Source organism: Macaca fascicularis, chromosome 16 (genome assembly GCF_037993035.2).
Source record: "Macaca fascicularis isolate 582-1 chromosome 16, T2T-MFA8v1.1".
NCBI lineage: Eukaryota > Metazoa > Chordata > Mammalia > Primates > Cercopithecidae > Macaca > Macaca fascicularis.
Window position 1 is genome coordinate 9,768,435 of NC_088390.1, and position 21,733 is coordinate 9,790,167.

The 21,733-nt window shown below is 43.9% G+C and overlaps 1 protein-coding gene across 11 annotated transcripts in view; it reads left to right on the forward strand.

Moving 5' to 3' along the window:
• Positions 1 to 21,733, forward strand: part of USP43 (ubiquitin specific peptidase 43) — an 86,798-nt gene that overhangs the window by 31,269 nt on the left and 33,796 nt on the right. For 7 of the 11 annotated variants that reach the window (XM_074018578.1, XM_045376308.3, XM_045376304.2 and 4 more), the window contains 5 exons: positions 819 to 954; positions 4,214 to 4,358; positions 6,323 to 6,458; positions 10,283 to 10,394; positions 16,655 to 16,758. In XM_074018578.1, the coding sequence (XP_073874679.1) occupies positions 919 to 954; positions 4,214 to 4,358; positions 6,323 to 6,458; positions 10,283 to 10,394; positions 16,655 to 16,758 (533 nt within the window). In that variant the 5' untranslated portion in view covers positions 819 to 918. The remainder of the gene's footprint in view (positions 1 to 818; positions 955 to 4,213; positions 4,359 to 6,322; positions 6,459 to 10,282; positions 10,395 to 16,654; positions 16,759 to 21,733) is intronic. The other 4 variants (XM_074018579.1, XM_074018580.1, XM_015437401.3 and 1 more) reach the window with 1 other exon arrangement.

Here is a 21,733-nt window from a genome sequence, read left to right on the forward strand (position 1 = left end):
GGTTCAAATCCCAGCTCTATTAATTAATTACCTGTGTGACTTGGGCAGTTAGTGGAGTACAGATCAAGAGAAACAGTGGCTGCAAGACTGGGCCTTCATATGCTGGTGGGAAGGAGAAGCGATTTCCAAAGGAGACTCTCACTAAGGAGAATGTCATCAGTAGTGTTGGTTTGTACTGAGAAAAACACCTTGACTGCTTTAATTTTCAAACTGTGGAGTTTGTTTTTGTTTAAGCTTATCTATTTAACAACTAGAGCCTTGAGATCGGACATCTCTATGGTGATTCTTAGTCGAATACTTTTTTTCCCCCCAACTCGCTGGATAAGTAGCTTAGAAGATTTAGGCTCTACCCTGCCACCTGGTGACAATGTACCAAGTACAGGGACACAACCAGGAAGTAGAGATTAACTACGTGCTGAACTTGATCCATTATCTTTCTTTTGTTTTTTTTTTTTTTTTTGAGGTGGAGTGTCGCTCTGTCACCCAGGCTAGAGTCCAGTGGTGCCATCTCTGCTCACTGCAACCCCCGCCTCCCAGGTTCAAGCGATTCTCCTGCCTCAGCCTCCCGAGTAGCTGGGATTACAGGCGCCTGCCACCACACTCAGCTAATTTTTTTGTACTTTTAGTAGAGACGGGGTTTCACCATGCTGGCCAGGCTAGTCTCGAACTCTGGACCTCAGGTGATCCAGCCGCTTCAGCCTCCCAAAGTGCTAGGATTACAGGTGTGAGCCACCGCGCCCGGCCTTGATCCATCATCAACAATGTCGTTCACAGTTCCTGTCAGTCCTTTAAGGGTGTTGCCCCTTCCTGTTTTCCAGGTTCTTGAGTGTCACCTTGGTCTTCCCCTCTAAGAGCCAGCGGTTCCTGCGGGTTGGCCTGGCCGTGCCAATCCTCAGCACAGTGGCAGTCCTGAGGAGGATGGTTGCAGAGGAAGGAGGCGTTCCTGCAGATGAGGTGTGATAGAATTGTACTGGGGTGTGGGAACCCGGGAGGCGGAGCTTGCAGTGAGCTGAGATCCGGCCACAGCACTCCAGCCTGGGCGACAGAGCAAGACTCCGTCTCAAAAAAAAAAAAAAAAGAATTGCACTGGGGCCTGGTCATTGGATGACAGAATACTAAGTGAGCCAGCTGTCTAGGCTGTTTAGGCCAATTTGTGGTTCCCAGGTGACTCCAGCATGACTCATGAGTTTCTGTTTGATTAGTAGTGCCTGGTGTCTGGGATGACTGGGCCTTGACTTCTCCCTGAATTGACACAGAATGACCCGAAAAGAACACCTTTGCCTTCCAAGAAGGCGATGACGATTATGATCATAATAATTCCAACAATAGCTACCCCTAGGTAGTGCTTACTAAGTGTGAGGCACTGTTCTGTGACCTTTCTATTCATGCCTGGTTTAATCACAGGTGTCCTGTGCAGTAGACATTACAATTATCCTCCTCTTACTAATGGGGAATAAAGAAGCCCTGAGAGGTTAAGTGACTTGCCCAACATCACTAGCTAGTAAGTGGCTGAGCCAGGATTTGGATTTCGATGGTTTGACTTCATAGCCCAAGTCACCACTGTGTATTTTCAGTCTTGGGAATATAAACCAGGACACTAAAGGAACGGTGAATGAAACAGGAGGACCTGCTGAGAGAACTGAGGATGTGTGACGTGAGAGAGAACATCTGGGGGAAGCTGGGATGGCTGTGTTCTACTTGTTTTCTTTTCAAATGAGTCCTGCTAAAGGGATTGGATTCACGGTGCCTGGAGGGGCCCTCATGAGGAACAGGGAGGAGGCCATGGTGGCGCTAAGCCATGTGGCAGGATGGGACAGCCCTCAGGGTGATTCAGTAGCTCCCTAGGTTTCTGAGCCTGGACGCAGTACGCGATTGGCTCTGTGTCCTTAACTGTGAAATGGAAAATTGACACTTCCCTGACTATCTCATGGGATTTTTTTTCAAATCAAAAACTATTTTTAACCTTGTTGGGAAGACATGCCACGCATACAATAACGTCTACCTACCTGAAGATTGTGGTTTGCTGGCTTTCTCTACATTCATAGCTATATTCCTATAACCTCCACGCTTCCTCAGCCTCCCCATCACCCCAGTGGGCTCCTTTCTGACCCTGCCCAATCAATCCCTCTGACCTCTATCGCCCCTCCTAGAATATTTATGACTCTCCCAGGTAGCGGCGGAAATGTGTGTATCTTGCTTTGTAAACTCTAAAGGGCACTATGGGGAGTTATTGAAAGAGACGGAGAGAGACGGGGACAGTGGGTAAGAGTCCTGGGGAGAAAGTGGCCGTAAGAAAAGATCAAAAGGGAGAAGTCTATGAGAGGGAGCGTTTGAATAATTAAGAGCATGAAAAATCCGGCAGGAATTTGAGAGGTGTGATGTGTTGGTTCAGGGAGATGAGAATCATTTGGGGATGCCAGTGCGGGATGAGCATTTTCCACTGAAACTTAAAGTCATCTGTTTTGATGTTTTGTTTTCTTTAGCTGGCAAGTGTATTGCATATATATTATCTAAAATCATAGATATATGTATTTGGATTTATTTTTCTATTATTATTATTATTATTATTATTATTGACGGAGTCTCACTCTGTCACCAGGCTGGAGTGCAGTGCAGTGGCACGATCTCAGCTCACTGCAACCTCCACCTCCAGGGTTCAAGTGATTCTCCTGCCTCAACCTCCTGAGTAGCTGGAACTACAGGCGCCTGCCACCACGCCCGGCTAATTTTTTGTGTTTTTAGTAGAGACGGGGTTTCACCATGTTGGCCAGGATGGTCTCGATCTCTTGACCTCGTGATCTGGCCACCTCAACCTCCAATGTTCTGGGATTACAGGGGTGAGCCACCGCGCCCGGCCTGTATTTGGATTTATTTATATCATCTTATGCTATTTACCCTGTTTTTCTATTTTGCATTGCCCCCTAACCCCCCAATTTTTAGATTGAGCAGTCTTCTTCTTTTAGAAGATGATTCTTTTAGATTGAGCAATTTTTCTTTATTTCGTCTCTTCTGGGATGAAGTACATATACATTATATTTCCATTCTTTCAGTGGTTATTAAAATGTCAACTTGCATAATTACTAGTCTAATGTTAATCTTCCCATGTAACACAAGGATCTTGGCATGGCATTAAATCCCCTTATACCTTTTTGATTTAGATATTATTGTCCAGTATTTTAATCCCTTCTCTACCTCCAACTGTAATCGTAGTAATAGTTATTATTTTAGCTTTATATAGTCGATAATATTTACTATTTTCTTTGGTTCATCATTTCTCCTACAACTCAAGTTTTCTCTTTGATTCAGGTTTGTAAATCCTGAAATCTATGTATTTATTTATGAATGAATGAATAAATGAATGAATGAATGACAGGATTTTCCTCTGTTGCCCTGGCTGGAGTGCAGGGGTGTGATCATAACTTACTGCAGCCTTGAACTGCTGGGCTCAAGGGATCCTCCCACCTCAGCCTCCTGAGTAGCTGGGACTACAGGCTCATGCCACCATGCCTGGCTAATTTAAAAAATAAAAATTGTGTAGAGATGGGGTCCTGCTATGTTGCCCAGGCTGGTCTTGAACTCCTGGGCTCAAGTGACCCTCCCTCCTCAGCCTCCCAAAGTGTTGGGATTATAGGCGTGAGCCACTGTGCTCAGCCCTGAAATGCATCTTTTGAAAGAGAACTTCCCAGGCAGTGTACCTTGAATAGGTTATGTGTGCTAGGATACTGATTTCTTCAGCCTTCGGGGTAGCAGAGTTGGGTCTAGGGCAGTCAGGGCCACCACAGTAGTCACCCCTCTACTCTGCTACCAAACCATCTCCTATTTACTTCAAAGTTTGGTAAAAATATTTTTTTATATATGCAATCATGTGAAAAAGTTAGTAAACCTATTCAGAAATTTTTTCACTCCGTAGTAAACACTCACTTTTTGTTCACATGAGGAGAGCTTTATTTTGTTGTCATTTTTCTATGCTTGTTTAGCTGGGTGTAAAACTTAGATTTTTTTTTTTTCTTCAGTTTCTTTTTTTTTGTCGCACTTGAGATGTCTGTGGACAATCTAATTGTTATATCTACTATGCCTTACTACTAAAAATAAGTAGCCAATTAGAAGGAAGGAAAGGGTGAAAATGGGTGTTGACTATCAGTCACTTTTAGATTTCTTACCTGTTGATTTCTCTTTCAGAAATCAAGAGGGAAAATGATCTTTCTCATTTCAGGTGATCTTAGTTGAACTGTATCCCAGTGGATTCCAGCGGTCTTTCTTTGATGAAGAGGACCTGAATACTATCGCAGAGGGAGATAATGTGTATGCCTTTCAAGTCCCTCCCTCACCCAGCCAGGGGACTCTCTCAGGTATAACAGGTGCTTTACACAATTTTATTTGGCTATGATGAGTTACAGGTTTCAGAGGATACTCTTTAGGTGCAAAGGCGTAAAACATCCAGTTTTAGCACTTGGAACAGTCAGACTTATTATCCCTGGCATTTGTTGTGTGCAGATGGTCGATATTAAAAATTATTTAGCTTATACAGGGATTCTCAAAACCTTAGTGAATATCAGAATCACCTGGAGGACGTGCGAAAGCAGATTTCTGGACCCTACCCACAGACTATATGATTTGGGTGGCCTGGGGTGGGGCCTAAGAGTTTGCACATCTAAGCGAGTTCCCAGGTGATGCTGATGCTGCTGGTCCAGGAACCACACTTTGAGAACCACCATTTGGTATAAATGCTGGAGTCATCTTTGCCGTCAGGATTCCTATGGGTCAAGGTTTGTGTGTGAAGTAAAATGTCTACAAATTTGAGCAGTACATGGTTAAAGAGTTTATTAAATGACTTTTTAACAAAATAGTTCCACTTCTTAATGCTTGTTTTTCCTATACCATAGACTGGCTAACATGGTCAGTTTCTAACAGTCCTTTTTATTTGTAGGTCAGGATACATGTTGGCCAAGTTGCTAGTGAAGAAGACCCATATATAAATATATATATATTTGAGACATATATATATATATTTGAGATGGTTTCTCACTCTGTCACCCAGGCTGTAGTACAGTGGCACGATCTCAGCTCATTGTAACCTCTGCCTCCCGGGTTCAAGTGATTCTCCTGCCTCAGCCTCCCAAGTAGCTGGGACTATAGGTGCCTGCTACCATGCTCGGCTAATTTTTGTATTTTTAGTAGAGACGGAGTTTCACCGTGTTGGCCAGGCTGGTCTCAAACTCCTGACCTCAGGTGATCCACCTGCCTCGGCCTCTGAAAGTGCTGGGATTACAGGCATGAGCCACCACGCCCAGCCTGAAGGCCCATATTTAAAGGACCCTATGTCAGTGTTACATTATACCCCAGATGTTTCCTATGCCCTGGCCCCATGTTTTAGCCGGCCTAGGTAGCAGCCTATAGGAACTGGATGTTCGCAGTTCTCTGAGTTGACAGGGAGATGCTGGGCATTGGAATCTAGGACAAGACATTAACTGACACTGACTATGTTACAACCCAGTGAAACAAGTTCTCCTTTCAAATTCAATCATGACGGACACATCTTTTCCTTTAAAGTCAACAGTTCAGAACTGAGATGCAAATGGACGATAGTCCAATTCCTCTACTTCCTCATTGGTAGAGATTCTCATCCATCTCTGTATACTTCTTTTGTTGGCTTTCTAAGAGAGTGGATACCCTGGGGTTCTGTAATGAAGTCATAAAAGCAACCAAAATTATTTTGGAGTATTTTTCAGGTGCCTTGAAAAATATTAGTTAAATTCTTGTTCCTGTTTTAAAACTATAGGGTGATGACCGGGCACAGTGGCTCATGCCTGAAATCCCAATACTTTGGGAGGCCAAGGCAGGAGGATCACTGGAGGTCAGGAGTTGAAGACCAGCCTGGCCAACATGGTGAAACCCCATCTCTACCAAAAATACAAAAAAATTAGCTGGGTGTGGTGGCGCACATCCACAATCCCAGCTATTGGAGAGGCTGAGACAGGAGAATCACTGGAACCTGGAAGGCAGAGTTTGCAGTGAGCCGAGATTGCGCCACTGCACTCCAGCCTGGTGGGCAGAGCGAGACTCTGTCTCAAAGAAACACACAAAAAACTATTGGGTGAACACAATTGCAAATTCACTACCATATTCTTGATGTTCGTATGCCAGGTGTCAGATGGCACAAATGCCATGAACCTTGTTATCTCCTCCCCTAAAACCCTCTAGTGGCCCCCCGTTGGTGGTTAATAGATGCTCAAAGAGAAAGAGGGACTAGAGAAGCTAAGGCTCTGACCCAGGAAAGCAGCTCCTTTAGGAACATGAACGAATGTCATTCTCTCTCCTCCAGCTCATCCACTGGCTCTGTCGGTCTCCCCACGCCTGGCAGCCCGTGAGGGCCAGCGATTCTCCCTCTCTCTCCACAGTGAGAGCAAGGTGCTAATCCTCTTCTGTAACTTGGTGGGGTCAGGGCAGCAGGCTAGCAGGTATGTTTCACTTTATTCTTTTTTCATGTGGTGTCTGGGATTTGTAGACCTGTGCTTGGGAGCCTGTCTAGAGTAAAATTAAATATTTATTCCCAAGGTTAATCAAGTAGGAGCCGGAAGTAGGGTCCTTTCTGACTAAGAGGATTAGAAATATCTGCCTTAAGCGTTTGGCTAACATTGTCATTCCTAACCATCAAACATCAGAGGCCTTCCTATTAATCAGAGGAACAGTTTTTACTGCCCTCACCACTATTATTCTATATTGTAATACCTAGGCGGTGCAGTGCTAAAAGAAACTGGCTATAAGAAAAGAGGTGATACTTTGGTTGTCTGTCCAGAAAACCAAGAACTGGAAACTGATTGGCAGTAAGGAAAGGGTTCAGGAAATTGATGGGTTATATAACAAATATACAAAAACAGATAGCTTTCTTATATAGCCCCAATAAAGTGTTTAAAAGACAGAATTACGTTAAGTTATAGTTAGATGGATGAAATGTTTCTAAAATGTATCTTGAATAAGAAACTGGTAAAAACAAAATGATAGATTATTCTAATAATTAAAATATTATTAATTAGCTCAGCTTGTAAAAATCAATTAGCCCAGCCTTACTTATTAATTCATCAACTCTCTAGTAATATGAAATATATCATTTTTATCATACAATAAATACTTATAGACAGGTGGCCTATTCTGTTTGACTGATTTAATTGTATATTCTTCTGCCTGTATTACAATATTTTAATAATTTCAGAATTATGGTCTATTTCATATTACTAGAGAGTGAATGAATTATTCAAAGGTAAGGCTGGGCTAATTGGGCTAATTGATTTCTTTGTTTCTTTTTATTTTAAATAGTCAACTTTTAACTCCTGCTATGGATTCACACGTATAAATTTCAGGTTGACTAGAGAGGTAACTCTAGAAAAGGAAGTCATAATATAACTTAAAGACAGCCGAGGTGGGTGGATCATGAGGTCAGGAGTTCGAGACCAGCCTGGCTAACACAGTGAAACTCTGTCTCTACTAAAAATACAAAAAGTTAGCCGGGGGTGGTGGCGTGCACCTGTAGTTCCAGCTACTTGGGAGGCTGTGGCAGAAGAGTCGCTTGAACCGAGGAGGCAGATGTTGCAATCGGCTGAGATTGCACCACTGCACTCCAGCCTGGGCAACAGAGCAATACTCTGTCTCAAAAAAAAAAAAAAAAATTAGTAAATTAAAAAAACAAAGACAACATGGGAGAATATTTATGTCCTTGGGTGGGGGCTAGTTTAACGTGAAAGTCAGGAGGCTGTAAAGGAAAAGGCTGATGTTTCAAATATATTTAAAAATTTAAACTAAAAGCAAATTTGAAAGGCAAAGGGCAAATGAGGAAAGATATTTATGTCATGTGAGAGGCGAAGGATTTATGTCCATCCTATAAATCCCAGCTCTCGAAAATTAAGGAGATAAATACCCTTGGTGAAATGAACCACAGAGATTGACATTAGTTCACAGAAGAAATACAAGCATAGGTTAAAATATTCAGCATCAGCCTGGCACAGTGGTTCACGCCTGTAATCCCAGCACTTTGGAAAGCCGAGGCTGAGGTTGGGAGCTGGAGACCAGCCTGACAAGTGGAGAAACCCTGTCTCTACTAAAAATATAAAATTAGCCAGGTGTGGTGGTGCACTCCTGTAATCCCAGCTACTCGGGAGGCTGAGACAGGAGAATGGCTTAAAACCAGGAGGCAGAGGTTGTGGTGAGCTGAGATTGCGCCACTGCACTCCAGCCTGGGCGACAAGAGCAAAACTCCGTCTCCAAAAAAAAAAAAAAAAAAAGAAACAAAATTCAGCATCATTTATAGTAGAAGAAATTCTGGTTGCAATAGCAAGATACTATTCTTAACCTTTTAGATTGTTAAATAATTTTGAGAAATTGATAATGCTCATTCTGGGCCGGGGTCCGGGAAATCAGGTAAATTGGTATGGCTTTTTCGGAGGACAATTTGGGAAGAAAGAGCTTTAGTCTTGCTTTTCTACTTCTGGAACTTTACCCTAAGGGAATAATTGTGCACTCAAAGGTTATGTTCAAGGTTATATCTAGTTCCTGCGATAAGCAAGCATTGTTTAAATAAAAACTTGGAACGCCGCACAGTACAGGATGGATTAAGTAAACTGATCTGTCCACACAACAATGGACGCACAGTGCCCTTGCCTGTCCAGACAGATCACCTCATACTTGTGCTCTGCTTTAGCCAATTTTATTTAACAGTTTCACATTCTTACCTCACTGGGTCTTCACACAGGCTGCAGCGAGGCCAGGAAGCAGTGAGTGGCTAGTGATTCGTCCAGGAGTACCCACAGCAGAGTTAGGGCCTGCAGGTGCAGCCTCACCCAGCATCCTGTACACCGTGAGCTCACTGCTGTGCGCTTACTATGTTGGGACATGGATACCATCCCCAGTGATGAGAATGTTCCTGATACCCCAAACCAACGGTTGTGTCATCTGGATTTATGTCTCTGCCTTGCCTTCCCCTGGCTCCAAGTTTCTCTTACTGTACTCCCTGCTGTGGGGAAGCGACTTTGCCAGCTAGCTGGTCATTTGGAGTAATCTGTTTACATAGCAGTATCTATCTGGCTTTGTATCACTGGGCCTCTGTTTACATTGCAATGTCTCCATTTGTTACAAGATTCTCTGATTGGCAATTTTGGATTGTGTTTAGCTTTAAAAACCATTTACATTATTTTTAATTGACACATAATTATACATATTTATGGGGTACAGAGTGATATTTTGATACATGTATATAGTGTGTAATGATCAAATCAGTATAATTGGCATAGCCATCACCTCAAACATTTATCATTTCATGTTGGGAAGATTGAAAATCCTATCCTCTAGCTGTTGAAAACACACAATAAATTATTGTGAACAATAGTCACTCTGTACTGCTATAGAACACTAGAGCTTATTTCTCCTATCTAGCTATAATTTTTATTCATTACCTAACCTTTTCCTAGCTCCCACCAGCCCCTCCCAGCCTCTAGTAGAACTACTATTCTACTCTACTTCTATGACATTAACTTTTTTAGATTCCACACGCGTGAGTACAAGCAGTATTTATCTTTCTGTGCCTGACTTATTTCACTTAACATAATGTCCTCCAGCCTCATCCATCTTGCCGCAAACAACAGGATTTCATTCCTTTTTCATGGGTGCATAGTATTCCATTATGTATATAGATTACGTTTCCTTTTTCATTTCTTTTCCATTCATCCACTGATGTATACTTAGGTTGATTTAGAATCTTGGCTATTGTGAATAGCCCTGCAATAAACACAGGAGTGCACAATCTTTCCTTTGGATAAATACCCAGTAGTGGGATGGCTGGGTCGTATGGTGGTTCTATGTTTAGTTTTTTGAAGAACATCCATGCTATTCTCCACAGCGTCTCTTTTCCCACCAAGAGTGTACAAGAGTTCCCTTTTCTCCATAACCTCACCAGCATTTGTTATTTCTTGTCTTTTTGATGATAGCCATCCTAACTGGGGTAAGATGATATCTCATTGGGGTTTTGACTTGCATTTCCCTGATAATTAGTCATGTTGAGCATTTTTTCATATGCCTATTGGCTACGTGTGTCTTTTTGAGAAATGTCTATTCAGATCCTTTGCCCATTTTCAAATGGGGTTCTTTGTTTTTTCGCTGTTGAGTTTTTGTGCTTGGCTCTTAACTCGTCACTTATCCTATTGAGAGGAAGCCAGGGGTAGAACAACCACTCATGACTGGTGGATGTTGCTGGTTTTTCCTTTGCTGGGATAACCTGATTTCCTTGGATTTTCAGGTTTGGGCCGCCCTTCCTGATAAGGGAAGATAGAGCTGTTTCCTGGGCCCAGCTCCAGCAGTCTATCCTCAGCAAGGCCCGCCATCTTATGAAGAGTGAGGCCCCTGTACAGGTCAGTGGTGTGTGTGTGTGTGTGTGTGCATGCGTGCGTGCATGTGTGAGTGTGGGTGTGTGTATTGGGAGGGTTGGAATTTAGGGTAGCTCAGGAGAGGAGAATTTGCTGTTAAGGAGTGCTCATACTGTTTTATAAAATGACTTAGATTTGTGTGCAAGTAGAAGTAACCATCTTATAGTCTGTAGTGTTTTACTTTTGTGCCATTATAAAATACCTTTCATGGACAGAGCTTTTTCTTATTAAATCTTTCAAAACACCATTGGGAAAATGGCATTTACATTACAAAAGTTTTTTTTTTTCACATTTTCCATCACTCGCTAAGCATTTACATTATTATTCCCAATTTTGTATGTTTATGGCTTACCATAGTTTTTCCTAGAAGATAGCATATTGTAATAAATTGCAACTGTATGTTTAAATCAACAATTTCAAGGGACTTGAGATAGAATTTCTGTGGAAAATTAAAATGATTATGTCCAAATATGAAAATCTAGATGTTAAAATAATTTTGTCCAGATTTTTTAAAAGCTAAGATAACTCAAAGGAAAACAATATTTGCCTTGTTTATTTATTCTCAGATTGATAGTTTCCAAACAAAAACAGTATGTTTAAGAACTGTTGATTTTTTTTTTTAGCTCCTATAATATCAGAAACTTTTCTGATGGTTGCTTGAAGATGTTGAAATTTTTAGGGACAGGTCAGTTGCGTCAGATTCCTGTTTTCCCCTAACTATTCCCATAGTAAAAGCTTTTTATTTGGAGCACACACAGATCTTATCTCAGAGATAATTCCTCCTAATTTGTGCTCCTTCCTGCTCAGCAAAAACCATATGTTTGATTTAGGATTTATACCAAAAAACACTTTGTTAAAAACCTTCACTACATTTGTCCCAACTTTTATCTCTGAAGCATTTTGTTCAATGTATTGTAGAGCAGATCCACCAAAGGGCCCAAATTAGAAACTCCTCTGCAAGTAGGTCAGTCTATCCAGTGAGAGTTTTGCCTTCTCCCAAACCTTAAGCTACTGATTATTGCAATACATGAAACCATTTTCATGTGAGCATTTAACTCAGCTGTCCTTACTCTTACCTGCTCACACACCTGTACTTTTTTTTTTTTTTTTTTGGAGATGGAGTCTCACTCCGTCACCAGGCTGGAGTGCAGAGGCGTGATCTCGGCTCACTGCAACCTCCGCCTCCCAGGTTCAAGCGATTCTCCTGCCTCAGCCTCCTGAGTAGCTAGGACTACAGGCGAGCGCCACCACGCCCAGCTAATTTTTGTATATTTAGTAGAGATGGTATTTCACCATGTTGGCCAGGATGGTCTCAATCTCTTGACCTCGTGATCCTCCCTCCTCAGCCTCCCAAAGTGCTGGGATTACAGGTGTGAGCCACCGTGCCCGGCCCCACCTGTACTTTTGCCTCCATACCTTTGCAGTCATTTCAGCTTTATTTTATTTTTGAGACAGGGTCTCACTCTGACACCCAGGCTGGAGTGCAGTGGTGTGGTAATGGCTCACTGCATCTTTGACCTCCCAGGCTCAAGTGGTCCTCCCACCTCTGCATCCTGAGTAGCTGGCACTACAGGCGTGTGGCACCGCACCCAGCTAATTTTTTTTTTTTGTTAGAGGCATTTCACCATTTTGCCCAGGGTGGTCTTGAACTCCTGGACTCAGTTGGTCCATCCGCCTAAGCCTCCCAAAGTGTTGGGATTACAAGTGTGAGCCACTGTGCCCGGCCCAATTTCAATTTCAGAAATGGATCAAGTAATCAAGGAGGCCAGCAAAATCCTAATACAGACAACCTTTGACTTAGCCGCAGATGCTTTTCCACAGCTTCACAGGTAAATGTATGGTCAGACATGATTTTCTGTAGGAGTAATGTGTTCTAGATGGTTGTGAGGCTTCCAACCTAGCTCATCCGTTTAACCCATAATTCTTTTAATACTGTATTAAATACTGGTTCAAATATAGTCATTTGAAGACAATATGTTCAGAAGTCTCCACATTGAACTGAAGAGATTAAACATATGTGTACTGAAGGTTTGGACATGAGCCTCCCTAGCCAAGAATAGAGAACGAGAAAGTTTCTTACAAAAATGACCAATTTACTGGATAGGATTAATTTGCATGTGTTATGAAAAAAATAAGAGCTGTCATTGCCAATTTTTTTTTTTTTAAAGAGATAGAGTCCCACTCTGTTGGCCAGGCTGGAGTGTGGTGGTGTGATCGTAGCTCACTGCAGCCTTGAACTCCTGGGCTCAAGTGATCCTCCCACCTCATCCTTCCAAGTAGTTGGGACTACAAGCACCTGCCATCATGCCTGGTTAATTATTTTAAATTTTTTGCAGAGATGGGGTCTCACTGTATTGTCCAGGTTGGTCTCGAACTCCTGGCCTCAAGAAGTCCTCCCACATTGGCCTCCCAAAGTGCTGGGATTACAGGCATGAGCCACCATGCCTGGCTACCCAAACGTTTTTATGGTATTTTGTAAACGGGGGTGTGTGAGGCCAGCACTATTTGTGTGCAGGCAGAGTAGGCTGCCTCTATGCAGACGTTGGTGCTGTGATGGTGGCTAGCCTTTGCTATCTAAACAGCAATGCTCCATTAGGGGCGGAGGAAAAAGAGCTTTCTCCCCCAGATTTAAGTTAACATTCTCCTTAGGGAGGACACCTTTCCGTGGCCAACCTTCAATCAAAGTCCCTGAAGTCATCTTACTTCCAGATGTTGATTTCCTCTTTGTTGAAGCCGTAGATGAACTAGAACATGGTTAGAGTTTGGCTAGACGTACGAGCTCCCTGCCCTTCACACTCAAGACCCCCTGCAGCCCAGTTCCAGTTTACCCACCAGCCTTGTGGCCGATACTCCCTGCACACATCAGCTCCCACAGCCAAAGGGGTCGGCTCACAGCTCTCTGGGTCTGTTTCGGGTCATTCTGTCCTGCCATGTGTCGTTCCTCTTTCCTGGAATTGTGACGCTTTTCTCTTGTTTTCCTCTAATTCAACCTGTCTTTCCTCCACGGTTTTTAAGAAAATGCGTCTGCCTTTTACCTTTGTCAGAGTTTGGAAGAAAATTTTATTTTATTTCTGGTTGTCGAGATCATCAGTGACAAATTTAAGCATCTGTTTCTATTATTTGAATGAAGACCCCGTTGATTTTTTTAAAAAATTTTGGTAAAAGATATATACTTTTATTTGTTTTAACCACTCATAAGTGTATATTAATTACATTTACAACGTTGTATCACCATCACTACTATGTATACCCCCAATTTTTTCATCATCAACAAAAACTTTATTAAACATTATACCGATCAAAACAAAAACTTTATACCTATTAAAAAACAAAAACGTTGGCCAGGCGTGGTGGCTCACGCCTGTACTCCCAGCACTTTAGAAGGCCGAGGCAGACGGATCACCTGAGGTCAGGAGTTCGAGATCAGCCTGACCAACACAGTGAAACCCCATCTCTACCAAAAATACAAAAATTAGCCAGGTGTGGTGGTGGGCACCTGTAATCCCAGCTACTCGGGAGGCTGAGGCAGGAGAATCACTTGAACCAGGGAGGTGGAGGTTGTAGTGAGCCGAGATCGTACCACTGTACTCCAGCCTGGGTGACAGAGCAAGACTGTCTCAAAAACAAACAAACAAACAAAACTTTATACCTATTAAACAACAATTCCCCATTTTCTCCTCTCCCTAGCTCCTTGTAACTACCATTCTACTTTCCATCTGTATGAATTTTCCTGTTTTAGGTACCTTATATAACTAGAATAATATAATATTTATCTTTTTACATCTGACTTATTTCACTAAATGTCATGTTTTCAAGGGTCATCCATGTTGTAGCATATCTCAGAATTTCCTTCATTTTTTTTTTTTCTTTTTTTGAGATGGCGTTTCACTCTTGTTGCCCAGGCTGGAGTGCAATGGCATGATTTCAGCTCACTGCAACCTCCACCTCCCAGATTCAAGTGATTCTCCTGCCTCAGCCTCCCGAGTAGCTGGGATTACAGGCATGCGCCACAACACCGGGCTAATTTTTTTGTATTTTTAGTAGAGACGGGGTTTCTCCATGTTGGTCAGGCTGATCTCGAACTCCCAACCTCAGGTGATCCACCTGCCTCAGCCGCCCAAAGTGCTGGGATTACAGGCGTGAGCCACCGCGCTGGGCTGCCTTCATTTTTAAGGCTAAATAATATTCTGTTGTGTATATATCCCACATTTTGTTTATCTATCCATCGTTGGTGGACACTTGGGTTATTTCTTTCTTTTGACTTGTGAATCATGCTGCTGTGAACATTGGTGTATAAATATCTGTTCAAGCCCCTCCTTGCGACTCTTAGATATACACCTGAGAGAACTGAAGGTTATATGGTAGTTGAACATTTAACCTTTTGAGAAACTGCTGAACTGTTTTCTACAGCAGCGGTACCATCCATTTTACATTCCCAACTATCCATTTTACATTCCCACCAGCAATGCATAAGGGTTCCAGTTTCTCCAAATTCTTGCCAATGCTTGTTATTTTCCATTTAAAAAAAAAAATAGGCCAGGTGCAGTGGCTCACGCCTGTAATCCTAGCCCTTTGGGAGGCTGAGGTGGGTGAGGTCAGGAGATCGCGACCATCCTGGCTAATATGGTGAAACCCTGTCTCTACGAAAAATACAAAAAAAAAAAAAAAAAAAAAAACAATAAAAAACCTAGCCGGGTGTGGCGTAGTCCCAGCTACTCGGGAGGCTGAGGCAGGAGAATGGCGTGAACCCGGGAGGCGGAGCTTGCGGTGAGCCGAGATTGCGCCACTGCACTCCAGCCTGGGCGACAGAGCGAGACTCCATCTCAGAAAAAAAAAAACCACCACCACCACCAACAACAAAAACATTTAGTTGTAGGCTGGGCACGGTGGCTCACGCCTGCAATCCCAGCACTTTGGGAGGCCGAGGTGGGCAGATCACCTGAGGTCAGGTGTTGAGAGCAGCCCGGCCAATATGATGAAACCCCATCTCTACTAAAAATACAAAAATTAGCCAGGCGTGGTGGCGGGCGCCTGCAATTCCAGCTGCTCAGGAGGCCGAGGCAGGAGAATCACTTGACCTCGGGAGGCGGAGGTTGTAGTGAGCCAAGATTGCGCCACTGCACTCTAGCCTGGGCGACAGAGTGAGACTTCAATGTCTCAAAAAAAATTTAATTATAGCCATCCCAGTGGGTGTGAAGTGGTGCCTCAACGTGGTCTTGATTTGCATTTCTCTAACGACTAATGATGTTGCTGATCTTTTCATGGGCTTCTTGGCCGTCTGTACCTCTTTGGAGAAGTAGCTACTCAAATGTTTGCCCATTTTTTAAATTGAGTTGTTCATTGCATTGAATTGTTAAGAGGCATCTTCCATTAAATATGTCATCGTAAGCCTCATTTCAATTTCAGAAAAGTTCGAATATGATAAACACATATCTTAGAATAATAACTAAGGTGCTATCTCTTTATGTGGCTTATTTAAAAATGTGTAAATATTTACTTTGCCTGTAAAATATACATGAACTGGCTTTTAGAAAATTGCCTCATTGTGGGGATGATAATCATCTTCATAAAGTAGGTTAAGTTACCTATTAAAAGTTAATTAACATGAGGCCGGGCGCGGTGGCTCAAGCCTGTAATCCCAGCACTTTGGGAGGCCGAGACGGGCGGATCACGAGGTCAGGAGATCGAGACCATCCTGGCTAACACGATGAAACCCCGTCTCTACTGAAAAAATACAAAAAAAACTAGCCGGGCGAGGTGGCGGGTGCCTGTAGTCCCAGCTACTCGGGAGGCTGAGGCAGGAGAATGGCATAAACCCGGGAGGCGGAGCTTGCAGTGAGCTGAGATCAGGCCACCGCACTCCAGCCTGGGTGACAGAGCGAGACTCCGTCTCAAAAAAAAAAAAAAAAAAAAAAAAAAAAAAGTTAATTAACATGATTGATTTATGTTCCATTAAATGTACCCCAGTTAAGCATTTGCTATTTAAGCACACCGTGTTCATTTTTGGGGGGAAGGTTTAACGTATTAAACACCGTATTAGATCACTGCGTTACAAGGTATAGTGTGAATCTTTAAAAAAAATGAGGTTTTTGTCTCTTAATTTTGAATTCTAATTATTACGGGAATATTCAAAATACACTATGGAAAATAATGATTATATTTTTTAATGTATGCGCCACTTTAGAGTCTAATTTAAATCAATATAGGGGCTACATAATGACTTATGTCTGTTTTTGTCTTGGCAGAACCTGGGATCTCTGTTCTCCATTCGTGTTGTGGGACTCTCTGTGGCCTGCAGCTATTTGTCTCCGAAGGACAGTCGGCCCCTGTGTCACTGGGCAGTTGACAGGTAAGGGGGAAGGTCCAGGTTCAGTAAGTTAATGAACCCTATCTTATTTTACTAGAGTCCTTTGAGGGTATGTGTCAATGAGATTGCTCGTAGTGTTCGTTATTCTTGATCATTTACCTCTCCAGTACCAGCCGCTATGTTAGATCACTGGGCATATTCTGTGCTTTGAACTCTTGTGTCTAAAGAGGCACTACTATGTCCACTTCAAAGATGTGGAGGACACCAGTGTTCTCAGAGATTAGTTAACTTGATCACACTTAAACAGCTAGTTAATAGGCAAGCCCAAATTTGAACCCAGATTGATCTAACTAAAACCCAAATTCGGCCGGGCATGGTGGTTCACGCCTGTAATCCCAGCGCTTTCAGAGGCTGAGGTGGGTGGATTGCCTGGGGTCAGGATTTGGAGACCAGTCTGGCCCACTTGGTGAAACCCCATCTCTACTAAAAATACAAAAAAATTAGCCAGGTATGGTAGCATGCGCCTATAATCCTAGCTACTCAGGAGGCTGAGGCAGGGGAATTGCCTGAACCAGGGAGTTGGAGGTTGCAGTGAGCTGAGATCGCGCCACTGCACTCCAGCCTGGGTGACAGAGCAAGACTCAATCTCAAAAAACCAAAACCAAAAAAAAAACAGAACACCGAATTCGTTCAATCCGGCCGTGCTCCTGAATTCAACAGGAATATCTCCCTAGGATACGTGAAGATTCTACAGCTAATTCATTGGTCCTAAGCTGTAAGAGATTGTGGACTGTGCCTGAGGCTTAAAGCCAGTGTGGCTGTGTCTCTGGTTGCTACCTTGATAGCCTTCCGGTGCGTGTGGCCTTGCAAAACAATCCCCAGGTCGTTGCAGCATCTATGGACAGTTCCGCTCTATAAATGAATGTCTGGCACTTCTCTTTATTTTTCCATAGACCCCAGGTTCTCAGTAAGGTCCTCTGATTTCCTGACTTGGTCAGCCAAATTCAGCCTGACTGAGATGGGCCTCTCCCCTTCTAAAGAGACCAGGAACCAGGGTAGCGGGTGAGCCAGAAGGTTCTGTGGCCTACACCCCATCCACATCCTCCTTGGCTGATGCATGCTTTTGCTTTATAGAGTTAGGGAGGCAGGAGAAGGATCCTCAAGGGCCTGCTTGGGTCTCCCAGGGAGAGGGAGCCCCAGGAAGAGGAACCCCCTTCCCACACTCAGTCTTGGAGATAAGAACTGTGCCACCCAAAGTGGTTCTGTAGACTGCCAGCCTATGAACTGACTGTCACCAGCCCATGACAAGAACTTGAGAGGAAGCACTTAGGAATGTTAAAGCAAAGAGTAATCTATAATATGGTGGATAAAATAATTTCTTTTAAAAATGGAACTTAGGCCGGGCGCGGTGGCTCAAGCCTGTAATCCCAGCACTTTGGGAGGCCGAGATGGGCGGATCATGAGGTCAGGAGATCGAGACCATCCTGGCTAACACGGTGAAACCCCGTCTCTACTAAAAAATACAAAAAACTAGCCGGGCACGGTGGCGGGCGCCTGTAGTCCCAGCTACTCGGGAGGCTGAGGCAGGAGAATGGCGTGAACCCGGGAGGCGGAGCTTGCAGTGAGCTGAGATCTGGCCACTGCACTCCAGCCTGGGCGGCAGAGCGAAACCATTACTTTATTTATTTATTTATTTATTTGTTTGTTTGTTTGTTTGTTTGTTTTCGAGACAGAGTCTCCCTTTGTCTTCCAGGCTCAAGTGCAGTGGCGCAATCTCGGCTCCCTGCAGCCTCCGCCTTCTGGGTTCAAGCAATTTTCCTGCCTTAGCCTCCCAAGTAGCTAGGAGTATAGGCACGTGCCACCACGCCCGGTTAATTTTTTTTATTTTTAGTAGAGACAGGGTTTCACCACGTTGGTCAGGCTGGTCTCGAACTCCTGACCTCAAGTGACCCACCTGCCTCTGCCTCCCAAAGTGGTGGGATTACAGGTGTGAGCCACCGCACCCGGCCCGTTATTTCTTTTTATAAAAGTATTGGTCTGCAGTGGTTTGGAAACAAACCGTCAAACTAGTCTTTTATCATAGGTAGTTTGAGAAGCACTAGAATTGAGTAGAGTTGTCCAGCAAGCTGACCATCCTAAAGGATGTCCTCTTGAGATCACACCTCTCCTGGCCCACACCTTCCATTCACTGGACATCTCACTACAGTCTGGCCCTTGTTCACCCCACCCCACAATCCCAGTCCCAGCCCTGCTGGTACAGCTCTCTCTGGCATCTGAAGTGACCTTTACCTCTTTCACAGGGCTCTCCATTTAGCCTTTGCCCTGCCTCTTCCATGCCTATCCCAACATCTCTTTGTTCTATAGGAAATTCTTTATTTTCTTTTTGATAAAATACACAAATACAAAAATTCCTTTTTTTTTTTTTTGAGATGGAGTCTTGCTCTGTCATCCAGCCTGGAGGGCAGTGGCGCAATCTCGGTTCACTGCAACCTCCACTTCCCGGGTTCAAGTGATTCTCCTGCCTCAGCCTCCCGAGTAGCTGGGACTACAGGTGCCCGCCACCACGCCTGGCTAATATTTTGTATTTGTAGTAGAGATGGAGTTTCACCGTGTTAGCCAGCATGGTCTCGATCTCCTGACCTCAGGATCCGCCCGCCTCAGCCTCCCAAAGTGCTGGGATTACAGGCGTGAGCCACCGCCCGGCGCCAAAATTACATTATAACCACTTTAAAGTGTGCAGTTCAGTGGAATTGTTACATTCACCTTGTTATACAGCCATTGCCACCATCCAACTCCAGAGCTCTTTCATCTTGCAAAATGGAAACTGTGGACCTATCACACAGCATCCCTCCCCTTCGTCTTCCTTAGTCTCTGGAAAACCACCACTCTACTGTCTGTCACTATGAATTTGACAACTGTAGGTGCCTCAGGTAGCAGGAATCATAGTGTTTATCCTTCTGTGTTTGGCTTATTTCACTAAGCACCGTATTTTCAAGGTTCACCCATGTTGCAGCACACGTTAGAATTTCCTTCCTTTTTAGGGGTGAATAATATTCCATTGTATGTATGCACCACCTAGAAATATATCTCCTATGAGTTTTTTTTTTTTTTTTTTTTTTTTTTTTGTCTGTTTGAAATCTTCCTCTCCCTCTCTGGATGCTCAAACATTATTGGGTCTCAGCATTCCACACCTGGCCCTCTGGTTTCCATTTATGGACGATTTTTTTTTTTTTTTTCAGACAGAGTCTCACTCTGTCGCCTAGGCTGGAGTGCAGTGGCGCGATCTCGGCTCACTGCAAGCTCCGCCTCTCAGGTTCAAGCAATTCTGCCTCAGCCTCCTCAGTAGCTGGGACTACAGGGGCACGCTGCCACGCCCGTCTAAATTTTTGTATTTTAGTAGAGACAGGGTTTCACCGTGTTGCCCAGGCTGGTCCCAAACTCCTGAGCTCAGGCAGTCTGCCCACCTCTGCCTCCCAAAGTGCTGGGATTACAGGTGTGAGCCACCGTGCCTGGCCCCATCCCTGGATGGTCTTACTCTTGGTTCTGTCTACCGCCTTTAGGCCAAAGTCTCCCAGATCCATATCTCCTGCCCAGATTTTTCTCTAGATTGCAGACCCGCCTGTCCTACTTACATGCCTCATAGGCACGGGTAACTAAACACTTGTGAGTCTGAACTCTTCTTGCTTAAAGCTTTTCATTTCTCATCTTTGTGTCTAAATGGTGACACCACCATCTACTCAGGGACTCAAGCTAGGAACCTGGCATCACCCCTGATCCCTTCTTTCTGCTTTGTCCTTCCATTCAGTCCATTTTCAGGTCTTATCTGTTCCCTATCCTGGCACTTCCCCAGATCTCTCCACTCCTCTCCACATTGACACCGTTGCCTGAATTTAGGCCCTGATCATGTCCTATCTGGATTGCTCTGGCAGCCTCCTGTTTCACTTACCTGAATCCGTCCAGTGTCCTTGGTGTTAGAGACCACTGGGTGGTCTCCCGGTGCCCACGGGCTAAAGTCCACACTTGTGAGGGTGGCCTACAGAGCCCTCCCTCTCCCATGTGGCCTGTCCCTCACTGTGCTGGGATCTTCCAGCACACACCCTGCCTTCTACTGCTGAGTTCTCCACCTGTGTGTCCTTTCCCCTCTGGTTCCCCTGACTGACTTTTGTAAAAAATTCATTAAATTTTTGGGCCAGGCACGGTGGCTCACGCCTGTAATCCCAGCACTTCGGGAGGCCGAGGCGGGTGGATCACTTGAGGCCAGAAGTTCAGACCCAGCCTGACCAACATGGTGAAACCGCATTTCTACCGAAAATACAAAAATTAGCCAGGCGTGGTGGCGCACACCTGTAATCCCAGCTACTTGGCAGGCTGAGGCAGGAGAATCGCTTTAACCCGGGATGTGGAACTTGCAGTGAGCCGAGATTGTTCCACTGCACTCCAGCCTGGGCAACAGAGCAAGACTGTGTCTCAAAAATAAATAATAAAATAAAGATAAAAATTTCTTAAATTTGTATTTATTATTTATTTTTATTTCTATAACTTTCTTGGGTGAATGTTGTCTTCTCACTTATATACTTTTGTTTTTTTTAAAGATTCATAGGTACATGTGCAGGTTTTTATATGGGTATATTATATAATTCTGGGGTTTGAGTGTCTATTAAACCCATCACTCAAATAGTGAGTGTAGTACTCAGTACTAGTTTTTCCTCTCCCCCTTTTTCCCTCCCCCATTTTGCAGTGCTCAATGTCTATTGTTCCCATGTTTATGTCCATGTGTGCCCATGGTTTAGCTCCCACTTATAATGAGAACATGTGGTATTTGATTTTCTGTTTCTGCATTCATTCACTTAGGATAATGGCCTCCAGCTTCATCCATGTTGCTGCAAAAAACAGGAATTCATTTTTTTTGGCTGTGTAGTGTTCTATGGTGTACCCGTATCACATTTTCTTTATCCAGTCCACCATCAGTGGACACTCAGGTTGACTCCATGGCCTTACTGTTGTGACCAGTGCTGTG